The sequence below is a fragment of the Vicugna pacos genome, chromosome 12 (genome assembly GCF_048564905.1).
Source record: "Vicugna pacos chromosome 12, VicPac4, whole genome shotgun sequence".
NCBI lineage: Eukaryota > Metazoa > Chordata > Mammalia > Artiodactyla > Camelidae > Vicugna > Vicugna pacos.
In genome coordinates, this window is record NC_132998.1 from 2319943 (window position 1) to 2346956 (window position 27014).

Consider the following 27014-nt stretch of genomic DNA (forward strand, 5'->3'; position numbering starts at 1 on the left):
TAAATACGCAAATGATGTACTCAACTATTCATTTCCCAAATTCAAGTCAATTACTTATAGTAAATGAAAATGTTAGTATTTGTTGCTATAAAATCTGCATTAATTTTAACCACAGCAAACTACCTGTCAACTGGGAGAGAAGCTCAGAGTTTTCCTTCTTTTTTTTACTTGACTGGTAGAAATTATGGATTGTCCTATCACCCTAGGCATTTGCAAATTGGCTTGAGTAGGTAAAAACTGAGATAGAGTGTAGGCAAGAAATGAACTTAAAGGGCTATTTACTGCTTCCACTGTCAATTTCTTATTATGAAAGATCAGTCTTCTAAACTTTTCTTTTGGGTCAACCATTTTTAGAAAGGACAGTACAGATTAGCTGAGCCTAAGAAAACAAACTTTTGTTATGTGAACTCTGGCTAACTGTGTTCTTATTTCTTCCAGCTCTTCTTTAACATCACAACAATCCAATTTTCCTTCAGGGCAAGATTAATACTATGAATAAGTTCATTTTCCAACTCTGTTCCACTTTGAATTAAATAGTTTAGGATTTAAAATAGAATAGATGGTGGCAGAAGAACCGTTTTTTCATATTTTACCTCAAGATGGAATAATGTTAAGTTGATAACACCATATAATGTGTCTTCATTTTGAACACATTACTTTATCAATTATACGTCTAGAACCATTAAGTAGAATAGGTAATGACTGACAGATATATATGGTCATATAAGTAACTTTTTTTGGCTGCAGGAAGTTATCTGTCTTGGAGTAAGTGGCAAAGTGCTTTAAGTGAAGCTAGCTGCTTACATATAAAGTAGTAGAAACCCATTCTTATCAGAGTTTGGATTTATATTAATGGAAATAAAAGTTTTTCAAAGCTTGCTTACCACACATACGGATTAAGTTAAATAGTTTTGCTAACTATGAAAGGTTCAGCCTGCTGGGTTCATGTTGATAACTTGGATGCTATAAACTAGGACTATATGCCATATACTGTTTGGCTAAAACTCCAAAATTAAGCATATTCAAATTTTCAAAAAAAAAATCACAGCATTCTATTTTATGGTTTCAATTCAATCAATGAACATATACTCATGTAACCATGATATCTATTTTGGAATTTTCTGTCTAATAAAAGTAATATTGCCCAAATTGGTAGTCTGGCCCCTATCTCAAGGTAAAAGAGAGAGCTCTTTATAGTATCATGGAACTTGTATTATTTTCAGGCGATGAAAATAATATCAAGAGTTAAAATGCGTCTGAGGTGGGCTGTACCGGCTGCATAGCTATTTCCATGTCACTTTCAGTGGAAGAAAGTTCTATGTGAACAAGAGGGAGGTCCCGGCAGGCTGCAGCATAGGAGGCCATCAGGGAAGGGGTATTTTTCTACCTTTCCTCTTAATTCCTTTTATATCTCAATTTTTCATAATTTTATAGGCCTTTTGAGTTTCATTTTCTCTTTTATTTTTATAATACATGCCCCTTTAATTACAATCCCAGCACTGGGGGTAGGGCCAAGCAGCTAGAATACACCATGGCTAAACAGGGCACAAACACCATCACTTAGCAGCAGCATCTCATTTAGTAGAAACAGGATCAACACTAAATAGCCAATGAGACAAAGTGGAGGTTAAATAGAATTTACAACAATTATCAACTAGTTTTCAAATCCTTATATTTGATCAGCTCAGGGTTATATTAAGAATATGAAATTCTAACACTGTGTGTAACACAATTATATAAACTAATGCTTTACTAAACATGTCAAAGAATCAAGTTGTGCAAACATGAATACTTCTTGAACTTTGTTTTTGCTTATTCATCTTCATCTCTATTTTGCAAAGAGCTTCCAAATATAATTAAAATTTTTTTAGCTTTCCATAGCATCCAGAGTGATCTTTTTAAAATGTCACTAGAATTTGTGACTTAATCATGTCTATTCCTTGCTATAAATCCTTTAATAGTAATTTCAGATTAAAATATCAAATTCTTAGAAGGGTCTGTCTTTTGCCCACCTACGTAATCTCATCCCTTGTCAACACTTTTTTTTCCAAAAACTCCATCCCAGCCTTGTTTGATTACTTGTGGTTCCTTGACTTTCATGATTCTCTCACTCTGTAAGTTCATTTTCCTCTACTGTTTGACATGTACCTTCTTTGCCTTATTAACTTCTACTAAACCATTCAGGTATCCTGTCTGAGAAGTCTTCCCAGATTCCCTTAAGAAGCGTTTCCTCCTGTATGTTCCAATATCACTCAGTGCTTACTTTTATTACTGTGTTTATTTTATAATATACTGTAACTTTAATTTTTAGGTTGTCCATCTTGCCAAATGGGCTCAGACTTCATGAGAGCAGGAATTATGATATTCTTTACATTTATATCTCCAGCACTGAGCACTTATGTTTTTGCCTATGTGTATTAATGTATTTATCCTCTTTTTTTCCCACTTTTTTCTTTCAGTGTTTGGCACAAAGTACTCAAATTTTGTTAGATGAAATATCACAAAGTAAGGCAAAAATACACTTGCTTGTAATAAATGATTTCCAAAAGCTTCTTCAAGCACTTCTACTTGAATACTAATCCATAAGAACAGCACCTATCAAAATTTCCCTGGCCTCCTCTTGTTGGACTTACTCAGTCTATCATCTGCTCTGTAGTGGGTCTCCACTTGGATTTTTAAAAAGTCACTGACAGAGAAACCAGCGCTTATTTTCATAGTGTCTCACGCCAGTTTGAAACTGATCATAATTCAGTGATAACAAACAACAAAATATAAACAGTTTTAATAAGTAACTATCTGTATTACCTACCTATCAAGGTATCATAACCAATATATTTTGAGATATACCTTATCTAAATGTAAACCATTAAGTCCTAAATGGTACCCCCCAAGGCATCCTATTTGTTGAACATAATGTTTTAAGGAACTCAAAACCTTCATTTTTCTAAAAATTTGTACAAACATATAAATACTGAAATTCAATAGCCAGTTTAATTGTTCTAATGCACAGTTTGTAATAGTTTAAAAACTAAACTGTCAGACTTTTCTTCCTCAGATTGAAAATGCCATACTTTCTCCCTCACGTTGAAAATAATGTTATTATAAGAGTTATAACAGTTTTGAAATAATATAAAGACTATTTAAATATTACAAGTTCTCTTTTGGTATAAATTTCAAGGCACAATTGAAAAGAGGTCAAACGACTGAAATATTTCTATGTCCCAGGTGACACCAGTATTCAATGCCATCATTCTGGCAGAAGAAGCCCATTTCTTAAAGTTGGTCATAATGCACTTTGATTTGTAATTTATGCAACTCATTATTCAATCTTTAAACATGAACATCTTTGACAATTATAAGAAAACTGCATACTTGGACTGGCTGCCATTAAATACAATGTTTTAAAAAATTAAGATAATTTTCATTAGGTCAGTAAGAAAAACCATAACCAGAGTTGTGAAGCATCTCTCTCAAAGACCCTTTTACTAGTAAAAAAACCAAAAAACAAAAAACTTTCCTATCTCATTGAGACTGTTCCAAAACAATTCCTTTTTAAGGCGTATATGTATTGAAAGTCCTACATATGTAGACATAAGGAATATCCTTTTTAATTTGTAAGATACCTTACTTAGCGACAAACTATGGATTAGAAATCATTCAGCATGTCCTGTGCCTATGTGAATATATCTCTTACTCTCAATGCTTCCTTTACTGGAAAAGAAAAAAACCTCATCCTTTAACACATATGGTTTTTCTTAACAAAAACTGAGAATGAAAAGAAAAAAACCCCTGAGAATATATATGAATATGTCATAAAAATAAAAAGGATTATATAAACAACATAAGTATATTATTTTTGTGTCTACTGAGTTTTTGACATTCTCAGTCACATGTCATTTTGAGCTTCACCTGTTAATTCATTTCATTTCAACTGCCTAACACTGACAAATGCCAACACTTCCACATTTTAAGAAAATACCAGCTCTAACAACTCATCACCAAAGAAATGAGGTCCAAATATGAAGTAATGTGACTGATCATAAAACATATCTCTTAAGCCACATTTTGTTTGTATCATAATTGTGTTTAGAGTCGGTCTTAATATTGGGTAGAATTTTATCAAATACCATGTTAAAAATAAAGCAATAATGAGACTGAAAAAAAAAAAAAGAGATACTGTACCAGTAGTTTCAATTTAATGAAAAAGAGAAAAAGTTAAAAAGCTACATTAACTAACAGGCAAATGCACTTGTCACATAGGTTAAATATTTTTTAAGATTCCTAGGCAAGATAATAGTGTGCAAAACTGACAAGAGCATTTGAAGACCTAGGGATTAAAAACTAACTTTCATGTTTAATATACGGCAGACTTTTGGCATTCATTAATTTAGCATTGTGATACAGCATCTAGTTGGCCAACTGGAAGGTTCAGGATGTAAGCTAGTATGAAAAGGTGTTAATCCACGGGAAATGACAAAATGGTATATGTGCAAGCCAATCATTTTATAAGCAAAAGTATCTGTTCTTCAAAGAGGCTTTATAGTTCTCTACTTGTGCTCACATAAGCATTTAAAATGGAAACTGCAAAAAATGAGAGTATTCTTGAATGTGAATTTGAATTAAGAGTCTTAAGCCATATTCCTTCATGTATTAAGATTGAACCTTAACATGTACTCCTCCCCTTCATAGACTGTTCTTGCCTGTAAGAAATTCCTACTTATTCTTTAACACTCATCTCAACATCTCAGCACCTCAAGGAGGAACTAATATTCCTTCCCCTGGGCTAACTCGATTGCTTGAACTGACTTATACTGTAGTTATCCTGAAAGCAGAGTCCATGTTTTATTTACCTTTGTAACTCAGCATCTAGCACAATGCCTGGCACATACCTCAACAAAGGTGTGATGAATAAATAAAAACATATATGGTAGAAAGATTGGAAGCAGTCCTTAGACTGAGAACAGTGGGAAAACACTTGACCAAGATCTGAATTGCACCCTTTATATAAGTACATACCTAAAAGTTCTACAAGTTCAAAAACAAAAGTCTAAATAATGCCTAAAGAGGCTTTCCTAATGAAGGAAATTAACTACTGTGAATACTTCAAAAAATAACTCTCAAGATAAATCCACGTAAGTAAGAGATGTATGAAAGAAAAATGTTTGGTATCATATTTTTATAAAGACTCTTTTCCCCAAATAAACCTGGAACTAGACACAACAATTCCTAAGAGAATTCTAAATAACCACATGTCTCATCCAGTGGACATTTTGCTATGTGGTTCAACGTATACAGACCTTTAACCACTGCCACCATGAAGAACTATTTTTAAAAAGAATGCACACACCATTCAACTATTTTATAAAGTATTAATTATCAATGAAAAACTCTCTGGTTATGAATTCCCACCCTTAAACCAACATCCTAAAATTGGAATATTATGTGAAGTATGATTTTCTCTCATTATTTAAATTTCTTAGAAAGACTACAATGCTTTGTACATAACTTTTCCTATACACATGCAAAAATCTTACTGCTTATTACTTTCTAAAAGTTCTTCCATTAAATGTGTTCTGATCAGTAAGACTGATGTTTCTACAGGTCTCTGAAAAAGTAACTGACTCATGTAAATGAGTCTCAATTTTGTATTTTACTATAAACTTCTACATAGTTTTTTTTTTACTTTGATGAAGTGAAATAAAGTTCTACTATATAACCAAATCTCAAGTCTGTAATCAACATACTTTAGGAAATGAATAATTAATAGCCATCCCAATAACTTGCAATGAATCTGGAATTTCCCCAGTACCTGGAAAATAGCAAAGTAATCCCCTTCAAAAAGAGAAAGTTGTCTTTTGTAATGCTGAATATGAACCACTCCCTTTCTGTTCAGGTGCTCCAGAAGCCCAATTTTCAAGTGATCATGTATGCTCACTATTTTAGTAAACCGGTAACTAGAACAGGAAAGAAAACAAACTTAATTTTTGATTACCTAAAGCCTTTGAGTTGCGTAACTCATTCTGTAACTAATCGAAATGTAATGCCACTCACAACTCTTAAAGTAGCTACACTTTTGAACAGACCAATACTAAAAACAGAAACCCAATCTAAAATGAGGAAACGATTTTATTTTCTTATGATTAAAAAAATAAAACCTGAAGTAATCCATGGCTAAAGTAACCTCAAAATACCCCCAAATATCTTTTTCTGGATTTTAAGATTAGATGGATAAAGAATTTTCAGATTTGTCATGTTATTATTTTTCAATTTGTCATGATGACAGAATAAATATTCTAAAAAGGTACTGTATAATTCTGAAGCATCCTATTAAAACTGGGATACTAGCTCTAGTTTTGTAATGAGATAGTGGGTAAGACAGAAAACTATGATGTAGACTTTTACAATTAAGAACTACAAATATATTCAGGCCTGCTCCTTCACCAAGTTCATTTGAAAAATAAGATTTTTAAAGATTCTTCATGTTTTATTTTTTGTTATTTTTTTCCTTAGGAAAGGCAAATCTCATTATATTTGAGAGATTAATTCTGAAGCTTCTCCACATATTCTGGGAAAACAAATACAAGTATAGCTCTATTTTGCTTTACATTTCCATTTCCTCTTCAAGCCTTCTTCAAAGAACACGTTTATGTAAGTAAAATATAAGTGGATATAACCCTTTTAAAATTTATTTAGTTAAAAAAAGTTTATTTTGATGTTTTTTCCCTCTCTACTTGTCAGTGAAGAGAGAACTGGCACATACTCTTCTTAAAATATTGAAATTTTACATAAAGTAGTTCTAAAGGAAGGGTTTTTGAATTGGACAAGGATGTTCTAATATTTTAACATCATTAATCTGGTTATGCCTAAGACACGAATAAAATGAAACTTCCTTTCCTTCAAATTCTATGGAATCTCTTCTTCACACACTACTTGAATTTAAGAATTATGAAAACTCTGGGAAGTATGAGAACTAATTGGAAACATTTTGTTGGCTAGAAAAGAAATTTCAATGCCTTTTCTCCCTTCATCCATAAGACTGAGGAAGGAGAATTCTAAGTTTGTTAAAAAGACTACCCTGCTACTTGCAGTAAGTCCTGTAACTAGACATGTCAGTGTTTAAAAAGCATGATTATATAAAGACCACAGATTTTCATATTAAAAGCAAAAGTAGAAACTGGATAGAATATCCACTTGCAACAGAGAGAAATTTGAAAGCTTCTGGGAAAATGATTACACCAACAACGAGGCTATAAGGTAGTTGTAGTTAAATGATGTTTTAAAACTACCAGACAGTAATAGCAATTGTCTAGGTTTTTTTTTTAGTAACAAGTTATTGAGTGATTTTATGTTCACATATTCAGTTTATGGGAAACAAGCTAAAGCCAAATGGTTCTTACTAGCATTGACAAACATTAGTGTAAGTTATATTTATTTTAAAGAACTAAGGCTTACGTATTCAATTTTAATGTTTAGTATCTTAACTTCTACCCTATTAATAATTCAAAACTAGCTCACAATGAAATGAATGCCAAAATTTTAAGCAAACAAGATGGTCAAAGGTTTTAAGAAAAAAACAATGGTTCTTTATCATTTTGTATGTGCTCTGTCCCTTGCATATAATATTCAGTAAAGAAACATTTTTGAATAAATGAGTATGAAGAATTGTGTGATTTGTTCATCTTTTAGCCCTCCTGCTAAGGCACACAGAAAGGGACAGCATAATTTTTTAAAAAGAAGTTTAACTGACTTACTATACTCTTTAAGGTAATCACCAAGTCATACCCTTCTCTGTATCACTTCATTACACTAGACCCACAATTGACAATAAATATTTATGCTAAGTTGAAACAGAAGTTACACTATGTGATGGCATGAACTATTAAGGTTTCTGATTATTTTCATAATAAAAAAGAACTTTAAATTTATTTGATTAATCATTCAACGAATATTAATAACAGAAGATCATTATTGCAAGTCTCTAGAAGTATAGAAATAATGTTCTAAGATGATTTCTTTATATCATTCACTGTAAAATCATTCAAGAAACTATTTGCATTGTAGTAGGGGTATGCTCTGCTAAGCTGTAATTAACACGGCGCCCAATTCAACTGCTATCAGATTGGCTACATTGGCAGAACATAAGCTGTAGTATGGACTGGACTTTATATAAATTGGTAGGTCTTTGCAAGAAGTAAATATATATATTATGTGCTATAATTCTTTTAACATTATTGTGCTCTTTGGTGTTTAGGCAGCTTCAGAAATATTAATCTGGTACAGGTAAAATACTAAATATTTCAGATAAATTTTCCTAATGCAGTATTTCTCAAATCTGTATGGAAGGACTAATTTTTTTTTCAGAAAATTTCCAAATTGTCACAGATTGATACTTTTATAAAGTTTTTTTTATAAAATAAAAATGAACCACTAAAAAAATGAAATAAAAAACAAACTCCCATTTTTTAATTATTAGATTTAATAGATATGAAGTTACCCTGTCAAATTGCTATAAACATTTTGGATCATTTATACTTAATTTCTATACTTATTTTATTACTGATCAGCACTGTCTCATCCATAGACACACTTTGAGAAACACTATTCTAACGTACTTACTATTATCTGGCATTATACCAAACATTGGGGATATAAAAGAAAACCAAAGACAGTCTCTACTTTCATGATTCTCACTGTGTAATAGGTATTTGCCCAGAGGAGATAGAGGAAAAGTGGTGTGTGTGTCTGAAAGGCAACCAGGGAAGAGGTAACATTATATATAAAGAGATTTGAAACTTAATGAATTCTAGCAACCTTTTGTTTTGATTAAAGAGGTAGGGTCCAGTTTGGATTTCATCCTTTGGGTGACAGGAAACGATTTTCAAGCAAGGAGGTAACCATCATATTTCCATTTAAAAACAGTGATGTGGAAGCAGTACACTAAATAGATTGAAAGAGGATAAATGAGGGAACAGAGAGATGAGTTAGATACCTATTTCAAAAGTTCACATAAAAGATGCTCAAGTGCTAAAATAGTGTACTGACAGGACAGGAGAAGACAGAGATAAGTGATATTTAAGAGGTGGTGGAATGAATAGGACCTGGAGTAAGGCTCAGATTTTCGCTTGGGTCAAAGGTTGTACCAATAGGGAGTGTAAGAAATAAAAGCTTCAGGCTTCTGGGAAATATGTTTAGTCACAGGCATGTTGAGTTTGAGCTATCTGTAGTATTATTTAGGTCGGAATGTCCATCTAATAGTTACATATTGGAGGGAAACTCAGGAGGGAGAATTAGTGTGGCGACAGATTGGGATTTGTCAATTATAAGTGGATGTCAACTTCTCAAAGGTAAAGGGGCTACTAAGAGCCTAACAAACTCAGGGTCAAGAATGACCTTCCCCAAAACAATTTCTATAAGTGGTATGATGGTCACAGTGATGATATAACAGTAACTAATACTTACATACTATTTGTTATGTGCCAAACACTTCTTAGGTACTCTATCTTCATTAAGCAGATGAAGAAATTATGAAGTTTCTCATCCAAGGTTACACAGCTTATAAGTAACAGAACTACAATTTGAATCCAAGCAGTCATGTTGCAAAATCCAAGTTCATAACTACTATGCTATGTGCAGACATGAGGACTACTGAATGGGACATGAGAAAGCAGGGAGAAAGCAAGACCATCCTTTTCAAGGTCAAGGGTGCTCCTTACTCCATATCCCTCCCACCCCATTAAAAAAAAAAAGACTTGACCATGTATACATGCTGAAAGGAAGACAGTAAAGAGGTGAGGTTAAAGGCATAGAACAAAGAAGAGATGATTAATAGAACAAGTCTCAGAGAAGGTAATTGAGGTCTCAGGAAGATGGTGGTATAATTGGGATGATAGAGACACTTTTGTATGGTATCCAATGAATATAAGAGGAATCATAAAATGTTATATCTTACTACTAAGAATTTCCTTATAAATAATTAGTAACATTTTGGTCAAAAATTTGTTTTTGATTTCTTTTAAAAACAGTTGCTGAAAGTTTTCTCTTGGGCAAAGTATATAATACTTAGAAAAGCCCTGGACAAGTACTGAAGAATTATACAAAATACCTCAATTATATACCAAATATATTAAAAATATATGTATTCATTAACATATGCATAATAAATACGTATGTGTGTATGTATGTTAGTGTGTGTCAATGATTCAGTTTATATTCAAAGCAAAACCTCTAAATGAAAGCCAGAGACACATTTTTAATTATACACAAAACTTGATTATAAAGCAGAGTGATTTTCCAGTAAACTCGTCAAATTCAAGTGAACATCATCTTTGATGTAACTTCTTTAGAAGGATATATTTTTAGATTTGTCCCATTGATGCCGTCATAGCTCAAAATATTTTAGGTACTTCTCTTTTAAGAGCTGGCAGACATACGAAAAAGCACTGCTATCTAACATACAGGAGGTACCCATATGTATTTATTGAGTGTATGAACAATGTGTTTTGCTATGGTAAAATAAAATTTCTGATGTGGGATTTTTGTGGTGGAAAAATGTGTGAACAAGCTATAATGTCATAGCTGTACCTCTGATAACTCACTGCTATTTTTATGATCAGATGAACCAAATATAAGTCATAATGAATAATGTACTCTGTCAAATGAAATCAAGATCCAACTCAAATATCATCTTCTTGGTGAAGCCTCACTTATTTCTCAATGGCTTTCTTCTCTTTGCTTCCAAAACATTTGGCTGATCATGCTTTCTAACATATCACAGATTATACTGTATTTATGTCTATCTCATTCACTACAACACAAAATTCTAAAAGATATGCACTGTCTTTTACGACTCTGTATGCTAGGCAAAGAGTAGAGATTCAATGGATGTTTCCTGGATTAGCTAAATAAATTAGCACAATAATAAAAAATGGGGTGGAAGTGAATAGTTGAGTGGTAGAGCATGTGCTTAGCGTACATGAGGTCCTGGGTTCAATTCCCAGTATCTCCATTAAAAAAATAAATAAATAAATGAAAAAACACTTAAAAAACACCCCTCCCAATAGTCTAGCTGCTCTTAATTTCTTTGTCCTTTTCTCTCTACAACCGTAGATGAACCCAATTATTTCACTGTATGAACCCAGTCATCTATTTTATGCACCGTGTAGCTAAACACTGCTCAAGAAAATCGCAAGTGAATAAATTTATACCACTCTAAAATGATGATCTAGAACCTCAAATGAGATCTCAATACTGCCAAGCAGTCTTATTCTTTCATCCTTAGCTAATGATCTGGTCTCATACTTTTAGGATAACCAAGTCATCACAAAATCTAAAACTACTTGCAACTATAATATCTTCCTTTTTTCCTGCTGCAACAGTAGTGTCTGTCTTCCATTTAAATGTTATATTATAAGGCTTAGTCCTGGGATCTCTTTTTCACAGATGCCCTCACTTCACAGATACTGTCATTTTCCTGATTTTAAGTACCATCTACAAACAGTCTTATTTTTATTTCCAGCCTAGGTCTCTGGTCTATATTCCATGCTAGCATATCCATCTGCCTACGACATATCCACTTCAATGTTTCATGGGCATAACAAACTGAATACGCCTAAAATTAACTCAATCTTATCCCTGCCCCAAATCTACTTTTCTTGTCTCTCTCCTCCCACTGTTATCATTATGTTAACATTATGATATACAAGCTGGAAACTAGACACACACTTGTGATTTTCTTCACTTTTCATTAATTTGAATGCCTTCTTACTTGCCAGATGCTGTTCTAGGTAATGGGCTATAGCAGTGACTAAAACAAAGCCCCTGTGCTCATGGAGCATGAGTTGGGAATAGGGGGAGGCAAACAGATACACAAAAAATTAAAAAAAAATGTAGAGAGAGAATGCCAAGTGGTCATGGAATGGGGGATGGTGGTTACCATTGTATATGGAGTGGATAGGGAAGGATCTGATTGACAACAGAGACCTAAAGGAAATGAGAAAGCAAGGATATAAATATTTGGAGAAAGAACATTCCAGGCATAAGAAATTATAAGTTCAGAGACCCTGAGGCAGGAACATTCATGGCCTATGTGACGGGCCTAGTGAAGATGGAGCAAAGTGAACATGAAGGAAAGCGGTAGGAAATAAGAGAGCATGGGCCAGATCATGCAGGTCCTTATATTCTCTTTTAAGGACTCGAGCTTTCATTGAGTGAAAAGAAAAGGTATCTAGTGACATGGACAAGGAGCAACAGGAAAAAGCCTTAAGTATAAAAATACCGCTCTGGCTGTTCTTTTGAGGATTACCACAGGAGTTAAGGGCATGAGTAAGAAACTGGCTAGAAGGTAACTGTAATAAGCCAGATGAGATGATGGCAGCCTAGAACCGTCAATGCCTTTGTAATATATTAAAATCCAAATTCCTCCTACATGATCTTGCTTTTGCCTACTTCTTCAGACTTATTTTATCCCACTCCTCTTCAAACATCATGCCAAAGGTTACTCAGCTTTGGTCCCTCAAACATGCCTGTCTCAGGGGGTATGCACATGTTGTTGCCCCATTTGACTTCCACCTGCCTAACTAACACCTACTCTTTGGTTACAGCTCAAACGTTACTTCTGGGGAGTATGACATCCAGTATAAATGAGGTGCTCTCTCAGCTCTTGTTATACTCATAGCACTCTCCATGATTTTTTCTCTTCATAATGCTTATTATATTCACAATTTACTTAATGTCTGTCTCCCCTACTAGACAATGACCCACAGAAATAGAAACTGTTTTGTTCACCATGGTATAGTTACTGCTTATCAGACTGAAGGCACTTATTAGGCCCTCAATAATTTTTTTGAGTAAATGAATGGATGACTTCATAAGTATATTTATTATCTGAAAAAAAATCACCCAGTCTGAGCACCTACAATATTTTGTAGTTAATGCTCTAATAACACTTCATCGTCAAAGGAAGAAAACTATCAGTGACATTCAGAAGAATGAAAGTAATTCCAAAAGGAGTTCTTGAGCTATTTTGAACACACTTACCATCAAATTGGTTAAGTGTGTAAATAATCTCCCAGGGAAACTGGATTGTACAACAGTAATACTACTTTACAGCTTGCATTATTGGGGCCATGCATTTGGCATAAACACAAAAATATTTTTAATGGTTGCACAACAATGTGAGTATACTTAATACCACTGAATTGTAAATTTAAAAATAGTTAAAATGGTATATGTTATGTATATTCGACCACAATAAAACATTTAAAAGCACTTTTTACAAGTTGATTAGTATAACTTTGAAAGATACATTATCTCAGAGTATTTGAATAATAGCCCAGTTTTAACTGATTTATTAATTTGTTATAGTGAAGGACAAGTTACTTAAACTTTCCTTGCCTCAATTTCTTCATCAGTGAAATAAGGATACTCGATGCCCTAACTCAAATATCTCAGTGAAGAGAAAATTAAGAAAGTGACAGTGATATGAAAAACCGCCTTTACTATGCAGAAAAGGGTACTGTTACTATCAGAGGCTGCAGGTTCACTACTGGGCTGTTAATATTTTAATATGAGTTTATGAGAATTAGTAATTTACTTTAAATCTCATTAATTAAGCAATGGTTTTCAGTAACCAACTCAGTGACCCTCTCCCAGTATAGTTTACAAATCATGGTAAAGAAGTGATTGATAACACTTAGCTATTGGTTTCAATATATATAATATTAAAAAATATTAAACCAAGCATCCATTATTGGCAAAGCGACAACACTAATGAAGTTGATCATTGATAACATACGTCATCGCAAACTAATCCTACTCACCAACTAAAATAGAAAGATGATCTTTGTGACATTATAAGAAAAAAAATCCAATAGATGAGGGCCATTTAGTAGAAAATACAGCATAGCCTCAAATGACCAGAATTTAAATGTGTACATAAGAACAAACAGGCAAAAGACAACAAACAAGCCTTTAGAAGGAATTTAGCATGGCTTTCCCCATTTTAAAGCTCTATCAGTCCAATATCTTATATTTTCTAGCAACACTACTCAATAATACCAATTTATAAAATTTAGAATATAAGCCTGACATACTTCAGAATATCCTAATCATGTGTTGAATGACATGTATACCTTTAACAAAGGAGGAAAATGTATCTTAGAAAAGATTTTGACACCAAAAAGATGAACTATTTTTGATTTTTAGATAACAGAAGTAAGTCTGAAAGCATTTTCTTTCTTTTTTTTTGTCTTTTTAGAGGGGGCAAATTTGTAGTTACCATTATACATCAAAAATGAAAATTTCTTAGGTTTTTCTTTCAATTACAAATAAAAATCCTTTGAATTATTAAAGTCAGTACAAGATACTTCAGTCTGATTATGTTAGTAACTGCTGCTATATATGTGAGCACTGCAAGAATTCTACCTAGTGAGTATAATGTAAAACAATTCTGTATTAAAATCAGATGTAACTATTTACAGCTCCTAGAAATACCCTTCTTTTTCCCTGTAACTGTACTCATGTCATTCTTATTATAGACTTAGGGACAGACAAAACATTAGAAAGTTTTTATTAATTCAGAAATAGAAACATTAATCTTAGAGAAATTTGTATATTAATTTGAAAGAATGTGAAGAGCAGACAAGTATGATTTTTTGGTTAAGAAAGGCATATTTTCATGACAAGAAATCATTACTAGCCAAGTTACATAGGTGCAAGGTATTCTTGCAGAGATACCATTTCTGCTCCAGTTACGAAAACTAAATACAGAACTACACTTCATATACTCTTTTCCCAAAATAATCTGCTTGAGAATTCAGATTCTCTTTTCCCAGCCCCCTTTCCAAAGGAAAGAAATTCTTCTCCCTTCCCCCAGTTCAAACAAGGGAGAAATAAAAACATTGGTGCCTGTGTTGAGAAAGTGAATGGTTCTAATACAAGTTAGGTAGTTTCCATTTCTTTATCTATATCAAAATGGAAAGACCTGATTGAGTTGTCATTTGATAGACAATTAAACATACTTCTGATGTTAGTCTGCCATGTAATTTTTGGCACATAATATGAAGGGAACTCAAATAACTGAGTTTAACTGCCTGGGTAGATAAAAATCTGCCCTAGTAATAGTACTGAAATTCTTTTTTTTTTTTTTAAGAACAAGGAAACATTTAATAGCTATGCTGCTACAGACAACAGCGGGCCACACAGAGAAGAGGTGCCTGTGTGAGCTAGTACTGGAATTTTTAATCAGCCACATTCTCAGTTTATTCGAAGTCGTCATTTTCTTTGAAATCCTAAACTATTTAAAAAAATTCTTGTCTCAGGAGTTAGGTGTTTCTTTATTCAACTGTAAGTCCGGTTAGTTTGAATAAAATTAGAAAGCTTCGTGTTAAACTGGGTTTCCAAAAATTTGTTCCAATAAATGCAAAAAAAAAAAGTCTCACGGTGAGAGGGGAAAAGCATTATAGTCATAGTCAAAGTTATGAAGTACTAGAACATAGAAATAATAGCTTTAGTAATGACTTTTTCACTGTTTTACATTATAATGAGAATCTAGTTTCTTAAAAGAGTGTTATTTCTGTGTAGTATTACTCATTCTTTTAAAGTCTTAAAAAAAAAAAAACCCTTTCAACTTTCTATATAATATTCCTCTCAATTTACTGAATATTTTTTTCCCCTAACCCAACAGATCATAGGAAAAAGTTGACTTCAAGAATGCTTGGAATTGCAATTGATTTTACATTGTATGACAGGGATAACAGGTTCTTGATTACAATGATGTTTTTCAATGACTTCCTAGAGTCTGTTTAAGGAGCCCTATTACTTCCAAGAGTTTGAAAACAACCATCTTATGCCATGCTGCTTTCCAGTGGAAAAGATCATATCACTTCCCTGCTTCAAATCTTATCTGAAGAGTTGCTTATTCCAGGAAGCCAATCATGAGCCTCCTAGGCCTTGACAATGAAAAAGACAAGGGTTGGAGTGCTCCTGAAATCTACTCAACTAATGCTAATTAAAATTACCTCCACTAATGCAAATTTAAAAAACCAGACATTCTCTCAATGGTCTAATACATTTAGGGCACTAGAAAGCTATTGTGTAACTTGTTTGTACCACTGGGACACAGTGGTGCAAGCTTGTAATCATAACTACTCAGGAGGCTGAGATCAGGGATAACCTGAACTCAAGAATTTAAATTACCTGCTGATTGATTATTCATGAACAGTTCTATGTTGTTAAATCCCTTGCCTATCAGTTTGCCCAGGAGAGCTAAACTAATGTAGTTCAGAAATGGAGTCGATGATAAACACTATTATTGCAATGATACTAACTTAAAAAGCATTAAAAGTACATTTTAAAAAAAGTACATCCAATTCTTTCTTCATTCACTAGGTGTAGCCAAAGTGGAGAAAGACTTGTAGGAAGGAGAACAAATTCAGGGGATATAGATGGTACAATTTTCTCAGAGTCACTCTTTTTAATTCCTTCAATTAAAAAAAAACCAAACTAGTATCAACCCAATACCTATTCATTTATGATGTGCCAGTCACTATCCTAACAGCTTTATATCCATCAACTCACTTAATCCCCACAAAACTCTTAAGAGATGGGTACTATTGTTTTCCTCATTTGAGGAAAAAAATGAGTTGTAGAAATAACCTATACTGGGTAGCAAGTTAATTAGGAGAGACATGTTTTCAATTCAGGTACTGTAACTCCATAGTCTGTAATCCTAACTTATATTGTCAATTTTTGATGTGTTCTTTTCTTTTTTCTAGCCAGAACACAGTTTTTAAACTGTTCCTCAGAGTCCTGGGAGTCCAAGAGAATGCTTCTGGGACCATTTAAGAAAGTAGAAGAAAGCAGATGGGACTCTGGGCACTTCACCCAACCAAAGAAACTTCACTACATCTGTTTAAATATTGACATACAATTAAACTTATCATAGTAATAATTAAAAAAAGATTTTCATGCTAAATAGCAAAAAGTTTGAAAATCACAGTATCAAGACTGTAATTTTCATTAAGTCAGGATCTCTGTCTTAAAATATCTCACATGTTTGACATTCAATAAACATTAACTTGATAAACTGAAACGATATGGCAGCACTACACTTATCAGAAAAATTTAATACTCACTCATACCATTAAATCAGAGAAAATCTTGAATACCAATATAATGAAACTGAGTAATAACAATAATAATATTAAATCACACTCAGATTGGTGCTGCTTAGTTTTTAACTACAAGTGATCAGAAGATTTCACTATTTCAAGGCTACTGATGGGTTAAGCATAATCCATTCTCACACAGAAAAAAACAGATATGCTTTTCACATCCATATTTTTTAACACTATGTCAATAATTATACTGCTTGATGTATTAATGCCCATTCACATTTTGTAGGATTATTGAATTAATAACATATATTACAATTCAAATTATCAGCAGAAATGTCATTTTATAATATTTCCTGAAGCTCATGAATTGTCTTCAGCTTCATAGAAGTTACAAGGAAACTTTAAAAAAGCATATAATTAAGGGAATATTTAAAAATTATTTAAAACTACTCTATTAGGTATTTTTTTACTCTCTTCATCTGTGGACCCAAGAACTTACATGGTGTTCATGAGACAGAAAAATATTGGCTACTGCCACCACTGTATTCCTTCTTATGGTGAATTTTCAGCTTGAGAGCTGACATCTAAAGCAATTAAATATTATAGAAGCTTTAAGAAAAATAAAACTGAAGCTACATTAGCTTTTTAAATTCTGAATTTGGATTTAAAGTCAAAAGCAACAAAAATTAAAACTCATTTTTTCTCTTCCCCAACCTGACTGGAGCTTTATTTTAGAGAAATCACAATTCCCAACCAAGTTACAGATGTAAAATAGTATCTATTGCTGATAATACTTTATAAAATATTATCAGAAAATTACAAACTATCACCCTAACAAACTTCACCCTCGTGGCTATTTCTCAGTTGAAATGAAACATGTAAAAAAGTGAAATATATTAAAAGAGAAGGTCAGCATTAGATCTACCAATTTATTGTAATAAAATTGCTTTGAAAAGAAGCAAAAACTAATAAAATAAAATTTCTGATACCTTAAACATACACAAGTAAGTTCCAACAAATGCCAAAGCTAGCTCAACATAGCTGATGAGAAGATTTCATTTTAATACTCATTTTCCAGAAACTGAGTTAACCATATGGAGACAAAATATGAAACAGAGTATAACAAAGGCACAGGAAACTAGAATGTAATATTGCCTTAGACGGAATGTAGTCTGAATGTAAGCCAGAGCCTTGCATGAACACTAACCCTTGTTCTCCTCTAACAGACTCAAATTTCTTATGCTTATGCTATCAAAATTCTTATGAAAATCCTATTCTTAATCCTTATGAAAAAACACCAAGATTGGTTTTCCATACTAGAATATTAAAAACAAAACAAAAACAAAACCCAAAAGCCCTCAAGCTATATTAAGACTCCAGATGAGAGTGATTTTGGCAGTGAAAGGATAAGCAGTTATGTAACAATTAATATGAGTTGATGATATGAGAAAGAGTTTTCTGATACTGATGTAACCATCAGTTACATAAACCATTTTCCAGAGATGGTGCTAAAGATGATTTTTCAGTGCTTAGGTAGGGTAGTCCAACAGATATCCAAACAAAATTACAATTTGTCTGCCCTGTCCCTAACTCTGAAAGCTCAGCAACCATGCAGTTAACTCTGTTATCAAAATAACTATCAGGATAACAACATGCTTTGGATTGCTCTTCTCAGATGAGTTCCCTTTCTCCTCTTCCAGAAAAATAAAGATAAATTATTTTAAAAATTCTTTATTTAACTAGTGCTAAGATCCTAGGAAAAAAAATTCCTGAAAAAAGTAATTCACATTCAAGTATAAACAATATTAATCGTCAAAGAAGGTTTAAAGGAATAGTTTATTAACCTACACAGTATCTGCTTGAGCAGACAGGCTATTTCCTTGACTGGCTCAACTCTAAACCAAGACATCAGGAATCAATCAATTATGCACTCTTGTATTTTTCTAAAAAAAAAAAACAAAACTGGTTTAGAGAGTTAAAACAGTTTAATTCTAATTTTTCAAGAATGCTATAAAACAATGGTTAATTTAGAAAATAAAGGATTAGTGACAATGTAAAAAGGATTTATTTAGAACTTTGGAATGGTAAAGAGACCTATACTTTTCTCAGATAGTCAAAAAGATTCACAATAATGTCCTTTTCAATTCATACTGTTATTTAATCTATACCTTTGGAGGGTGCCTCTTGGGCACAGGAGATTCAGTATTAAAATATGAATAGAGAACAGGATATTGCAGATTTAAAAATAAAAATTCAGAAATACAAAAAAAAAAGACTTAACAAAAGATGCTTAAAATTCAAATTATCAAAAGAGTATATGACTTGGGGCTTTCTGAAATAACCAGCTCTAATATTATACACAATGACAGTGATATTAAAGTATATATAGATCTCAAAATCAATCAAATATATATATACATATATACATATATATATATACACACACACACACACACACATACACACATAGATATATATATATATATATACACTTCAAAATCAATCAAAGACATAAATATTTCACAGGTTAGGCTGGAAGAGGGTACAAACAGAGCAGGAAGGAAAGGGAAGCTCCATGGAGAAACAAAGGGAAAAAAGGGCAGTGATCTCTTACATCCTGAAATTGAAAGGACATTAAGCGAAAGAGCTTGTTAAAATATGTGTACAAAAGGTTCATAAAATTGTCTTATTTTTTAAATCTTAATTTCATATTAAGGTAAAAACAATTTTATTTAGAGTTAGAACACTGGTGACCATAAAATAGGAGTCTCTACCGTTCCCATCAATGTCCAAAAAAAGCAAGAGACTTCATATAAATGAGAAATCTCACTAGCTTTTTCTTTTTCTCAGAGAGCCTAGGTTCTGCTTGGAATTATATTTTTGCATGAACTTATATTTAGCCTTCTACTGTGCGGTAATCAGTCACATGTCACCTAATAGAGGATCATGGTAAGATATTCTTCCACCAGTACTAGAATGCATGAGTCAAATGTGTTTGCTTAAATCTTCCATGAAAACAGAAACTCTCAAAACACACGATACTCATGTTTTGACATGTAAAACTCAACTCTACTCCCCTTGAATTACTGATTTCCATAAAACACATGAGTTTCACTTTGTCTGGAAACACCTACCTGAATAGCTGAGTTCATGAAACACGTATTTCCCAAGTTACTTAGACCACAAAGGCCTGGCTGTTCATTGTTTCTTCCAGGTTCTGAATAATCATAGTTCTTATAAGCAGTATATGATGGGAGACAATAATTTGAGTTTTTCACACTGGAAGAAAACAGAAAATATTTTTTATAGTGCAGCCAATTATTATCATATAGTTAAAATGAACAGAGCATTTTAAACCTATTTGAGATAAGGGCTTTATAAAAAAAAGACTAACTACCTAACTCAGGTACTTTTAACAGGAACCTAAATGAAAATAATCCCCTTAATTAAAGTACTTCTCATTCAGTCAACTAAATCTCTGCATCATATACCACACTAACCAATACAAACCACATTACGTCTTTCTGCCCTTGATTAACTGGAGCTGCTTCACAGCTTGCTCCATTCTTCATTGTTCCATCAAATTTAAAACATTCAGATTTTAAACACCACCCGCAACAATAAGTCATCTCATTCATGTCCCTTTTACATCCTGCTACTGTAATAAGAATGAGAACAGTAGAAACAGTGAGAGTTGTGCTTTACAGGTAAGAGCAGATTTCCAAGGCCTCTGTGACATCACTTTTCTGATGCACTGAAGATTCTATTTGTCGTATTCTAGACCAGCAAAATCTAGTATTCAAATGCAGAAAACAGCTTTGGTGGATGGGATGCAAAAATGAAGTGATTCTAAGCAAGTACATTCCAGTATTATTTGGCTTTTCTTTCTTCTAGTTTGTTAGATTAATGTAGTTTATTTCATTAGATAAATATAACCTCAGGATAGTTTATACTATGAGTATAATAAATATTAATCTTAAAAAGACTACAAAATATTCAACCTTAGAGAATCAGGATAAATTCAGAAAGAAGTAAGAGAAGTCAGAAAGTTAGATCCCTCTTGATTTTGTGGAAAAGGATGGATTCTTCCCCAATTTTTAATAGGTTATCTTACAAGATATCTAGGATGGATACTTTGGATATAATTCAAAAGCATACTTTCGATCACTATTTTTTTTACTCCTTAGAACAAACCTGAACAAGAGTCAAGGTCATTTGCTAAAAGCAAATAATGATGTAAATAAAAGAATATGCTTTACAAATAAACATGATAAATCAGTAACTCTTAAAAAACCTCAACTGGCTACAGTTTATACCTGGTATTATTTTTCAAAAATACTTTTTACTTATAATTTCAAATACTTTCTATTGTAGCTTCTACCCTCTCACTTTATTATTACAACAATTTAAGTGAACTGTACTAACACCTGTTCTAACAAAGCGTTTAGTAACATCCACCCCCACCAGCAAACCAAACAGGTAAAACACAAAACCATATCAATCAAATATTACACACACAATTCTATCCCATCAATATTTTTCCATTTTTAAGAATACACCCCCTCCATCACAAATAAAAGACCAACTCCCAGACTCAAAAAACAATCCACCCCCAAATTAAGCAAAAATAACAAAGCCCAAATAAGTGTAACCTTGATCAATTCATAGACTTGTAGCTGTTTACTTGTTTCAAACTTTAAAAAAAAGAGCTCAAGCATATTTTGGATTTTGTAGATCACTAGCCTTATAGTTCACATTTTACTGTATATTACCAGAACTAATAAAGTGTGCAAGGCGTCTAATAGCAACTCAATATATATTCACTCAGTGACTGGATTCTTGAACCTAACTTCGAAGACATGTAACAAAAAGCTGAATCTTATTTTTCTTTTAATCCCTTTAAGAACTGCTTAAAAATCAAGGTCTACTCTGTATTACAAAAATACAAGGCCTACATTTTCTGTACATTAAAAAAACCCATATGTATTGGGTATAAAATTATAATAAAACATTAAGTCAGAATACAGAAGGAAAGTATACCCAAATGCATGCTCTTGTATACATACACCTCCACATCCACACCGACATTCACCCAAGTGAAAGGACTGAAAGCACATTTACACGCTTATTCCGTAAGTATATATTCAGATATCTCTATATCCCACACATAACACAAATGAAAGCTGGAAGCGCTACTCTTCTTTATGGCAACAGGATGGAGTTCGCTGGGATATGGATTTCTATTTACTGAGAGAATGAACAAAAGTCTTATTTGCAAAAGCAGCATTTGGCTTTGTCTTGTAAGATCTGAATCCTTAAAGAATATCTACATTTTAAGTGACAAGATAAGTATAAATCTTGCACAAAGACTGATATAGTCTAGATGCTCAATGATAATAATGAAAATTGGTAAGTTAAACATATTTTTATCATCTTCATTGGTCACTTACAATCCACATCTTACGTGTTCTTTCAATTAAATAAAGTTTGTCATGGAAAATACCAAAACCAGCAGCTCTTCAAACATTTTGACAAAGTACATGGAAACCTAGCCCCTAAAGCAAGCCTCTATTCTATCGATCATGACTATTTCTGCTATTTTTTTCCCCCTAAAGACTGTAGGCTAGCCCTCATCCTATGAGGTTATGCTACTTTGAAAAAAAAATAAATTTGCCAGTAATCTTAATGGGAATGTTAATGCTATATTAGATTAATTCTATCATCTTAAATGAGTATGCATTAAAAATATAACATTCCTTTAGTCAAATTGACTTGTCTTTCTATAAAAATTTGAAATTGACTTTTCAATTGGCACTTACATTTGACATTATAAACATTATAAATATATAATTTAATCCTCAAACTATAATTATGCTCACTTTACAGTTAATGAAATGAAGCTTTCGGCAAGTAACTTGTCAAAAGCCAGATGGCTAGCTAGCTCTGGCAGTCTCCAAAATTCAGTTCCTTTTCATCACTTACTCTCTTACAGGAAGTCATCTCCATTTTAAATAAAAGAGCTTTAAATGAATTAACAGAAAAATAGAATGTGCTCTGATGTGGAATGCCAAGAGTTGAGAAAATAAATATATTAAGAAGATTTTTAAAAAGCAGTATTATATCAAAGCAAATGTAGCAAGACAGAAGAAGAATGTAGGGAGTAGAAAGAAAAGTTTTGACACATATTAAAAATACACTTAAATTATAACCGAGGCCAAAACAAATACTGTATGGATTAACAGGTAAAATTACTACACAGGATAAACAAACAATACTCTGACATCTGATTCTTCATAATATTAGCTTTAATAAAAACTGTATTGAATTTAAAATAATTTCAAGTATACTTTATTATTTTTATGACTAACAGTCTTATTTCTGGAAATGAAAATTATATATCTTAGTAATGTATCAGTTTAAGTCTTGAATTTGTAAATAAATGCCATCTAAACTTATAATTTTATGTAAAATCTAAACTGATTTTAATATATACTTTATACTTGGAGTGTATCTCCACATATATGAAGTTTCAAAAATGTACTTAATCTAAAAAGGTCATTTTCTATTTTACATACTTTTAATTAAGACACTGTGCTATTTTCATCTGAAGTCTTAAGCAGCTACTTATTTCCACAAGGTGAATAGAAAGTCAAGAAATAAATTTTATGTGAAATAATTATTTAGGTAAATATGATAATATTAACTCAAGTCTTTCAAAGTTTAAAAATAAAACTCTTCATTTTATAAATGTTTACATTTTGTTCCTTGCTAAGAAAGGTAAGTTCTACTTTCAAGTAAGGTGGTATCAGTAGCTATTTGCTATTAAAATTTCCTAATGTGAAAGGACTATTTCAGTGTCTAAAACAGACAAATATACATAGGTAAAAATATAATGTAGTCACAGGAGAGGAATCATTAGTTTAATCATGTCCTAAACTTGAAAAAAATCCAATTTCTCTCAGTATTTTCTGCAGTCAGGGATTTTGAGATCAGACTGCACTGTCATATTTTTACTATGAGATGGAAATAAGACAAAAATAGAAGCACCACACCACATATACTAATATGGTGACTCTTGTCAAAATACAGTCTATGTTCAATACAGTCTATATCAACGTTCAAAATCTCTCTCAGGACCTACCACTAACTATAAACACCTGTTATACTTAGAACTAAATTCTCTTACAATAAATGTGGGAGCCACCTGCAACTGGTAGAAACACAAGTAATATTTTACCACCTATGAAAAAATTACTTTTGATAAATTAAATTAAGAGATACCATGTAAAATACAAACCGGGTTATAGAAGGATATTTCATTTCCCTCCTTTGCCTGTGGACATACATTTTTATATAGAAGAGAACATACTACACTGCAATTTTGGATATTCAGTGTCTTCAATATTTCACTATTACCCTACAGTGTACATTTCTTGTGATTACTGAAATAAATGTTTTAAATCTTACTGATAAATATGGCAAACTCTTTTTGAGTAAAGTTGGACTAATACTCCAACCACGCAAACAGAATTCTTACAAGAATAGATATCATCACTTAATTTTTCCCAGGAAGACTGAAGTGGGGGGTAGTGGATGGAGTTTTTTAAAGTTTTAATTTACATGTTTCTAGTTAGTAGTGAATTTGAACATTTAAAATGTTTCTTTTATTTTTCTTGCCTAGCTGCATCATTTACCCACTTTTCTGTCTTAAAAAAATTTCTCACTGAAATGAGAAATTTCAATGAACTTGATATATTAAGAGTATTTGCTCTACATTTGTCAATTTTTCCTTGTTTATTTGCCTTTTAATTTTTATATGCCTGACAATGAAGAATTTAATTTGAAGTTTTAAAGAGAAGTTTTTAATACCAATCCAATTTTTCCAACAACATTTCCTGGACAACCTGCCCATTCTCCATTAGTGTAGAACGCTTTCTGATCACATTAAATTCTTTTACATTTAAAGATCTATTTCTTTTCTATTCCACTGATTTGTAGATATATTCTTAGGTCAGTACCATGCATGCTGTTTTGAATTCTTATATCTTTATAACAGGTTGTGATATTAATCCTTTTTTTTTCCTTTCCAGTTATTTTGGCTATTCTTACATATTTATAATCCAGATATATGTTAAAATTAGAATCATTTTATCATGCCCTCCCACATGAATTTTAAGGGAAAATCAATTAAATCTTTATAAATTCAATTAATGCTGTTTTTTTAAAAGCTTATTTCACAAACAATTTTAGTCTTTTTGAATTTACTCTTTGAAACAATCAGATGCCATTTATGAACTGTACAAGTAGTGTAAATATTTAACTACGTAAACCACAATGCACATATCTAAGAAGTAAAAAGACAATAATCATCTCTGGATTAAAGTTTTTCCAATAACTGACTGGACTCCTTACAAATAAAGTTTTCTTTTTATGTTTTTTAGAGAACCATGCCAATTTTCAAGGTAATACATCCTTGTCAGATGTTATACTGAATCTTAAGTGACTTCAACTTTTTTCTTAAAGCAATATAGCACACACTTTCACATAATTTTTATAAATCTAAAGATTCTGAATGTCATTCATGATGGAGCAAACGAATTGTTTCTCCAAACTTAAAAAAAACTGCCTTTGATAAATAAAAATTTGTGTATGCTTTCCAGTTGAAAATCACTGACATGTACTTTCAAAAAATACTATACGTTGTCTGGGATCACATGTTTAGTTCTAAAATGACATCTGAAATCTATACTCTTTCAAAGAATCTGAATTCTAAAAGATTTCTATATATATTTCAGTAATTAATGTTTAGAATGTGAAATTCTGAAAGTCCTTTCTTTAGTAACTTATTATAGTATATATATTAAATCAAGAAGTTTATACCTGTTTTCTTTCTTGTGAAATTACTCCTAGAAGAACTGACCAATGATTTAAGAAAAAATCAATTTTAATGCATTAAAACTTTATCCTACATTTTAGATCCAAGAGAATTTTTGCAACCACAATAGGGCGATCAATTAAACAAAGAGTTTTTAAGATTCAGTGCTTACTTTCTGTTGTTGATGTTGTTATAATTATTTGATAGAGATGAAGGAGAGATCTTTGGTAAAGTTGAAAAATTGGATGCACCTGGGGACCTTTAAAGATATGAAAATGTTAAATTAGATAAAAAATGCTGAATTTTGAAATTAATTATGAAATAAAGAAAAGAACTAACAGATGACAATGTATGTAGTAAATGAATGCTAGAAAACAGATTTATGAGCAAAATCACCATATATCCTTTGGTTTTCGATTTTTGATGTATTCATTCATATAAAAAATAATGGTATACAAGGGAATTGTTTCCAAAAGGAATTTATCAAATTAAATATAAAACCTGATCTTATTCTTACAATTCTACTAAAGCAATACACCAATTTTTGAGTTCAGGTAACCATTACTAATATTTTACAATCAATGGAAATAAAATCAATGGAAATTAAATATTAATTTTTTAAGGGAGCATGTAAAAAATCCATTTTGTGTCTCAGTAGGTACCATGGCATTCTAATTATGCACAACACTGACACAGACATCAGAGGATTTACCAATTTTTAAAAGTATAAGGCAAGAGGGATGAAACAGCAAGAGAATTCCAAACATAATCCCAAGAAGTAATTTCTGGCCAAAGTTATCCCTGCAAAAATTGAACAGATATAAACCTGACTATATATTACACACCTCACTAATTCAGAATCTTTTTGGAGACTCTCAATTACTAACGGTTTTGAATCAAATAATATGCTTTTTTAAAGGTATGATTTATAATAAACAAGGCTACTGCATAAGAATGATTTTAAAGTACTTAAAATTCTCTGAAAGATTTAATTTCTCTTATAATTTTGTGTACAATTTTAATTT

At 31.9% G+C, this 27014-nt stretch overlaps 2 protein-coding genes across 12 annotated transcripts in view; one reads left to right on the forward strand and one right to left on the reverse strand.

Moving 5' to 3' along the window:
* The window catches only part of USP15 (ubiquitin specific peptidase 15), a 109635-nt gene that overhangs the window by 19184 nt on the left and 63437 nt on the right, over window positions 1–27014 (reverse strand). For 2 of the 11 annotated variants that reach the window (XM_006218074.4, XM_072973849.1), the window contains exons 7-8: window positions 26162–26248; window positions 20249–20393 (exon numbers count right to left, since the gene is read on the reverse strand). In XM_006218074.4, the coding sequence (XP_006218136.1) occupies window positions 20249–20393; window positions 26162–26248 (232 nt within the window). Of the gene's footprint in view, window positions 1–5809; window positions 5955–8811; window positions 8904–17613; window positions 17630–18962; window positions 19058–20248; window positions 20394–20614; window positions 20789–26161; window positions 26249–27014 lie in introns of those variants that run through there. The other 9 variants (XM_006218075.4, XM_072973850.1, XR_012078765.1 and 6 more) reach the window with 8 other exon arrangements.
* The window catches only part of TAFA2 (TAFA chemokine like family member 2), a 528067-nt gene continuing 521973 nt past the window's right edge, over window positions 20921–27014 (forward strand). Inside the window, exon 1 of the mRNA XM_072973860.1 lies at window positions 20921–20971. The gene's annotated coding sequence lies outside the window, so the exon portion shown is untranslated. The remainder of the gene's footprint in view (window positions 20972–27014) is intronic.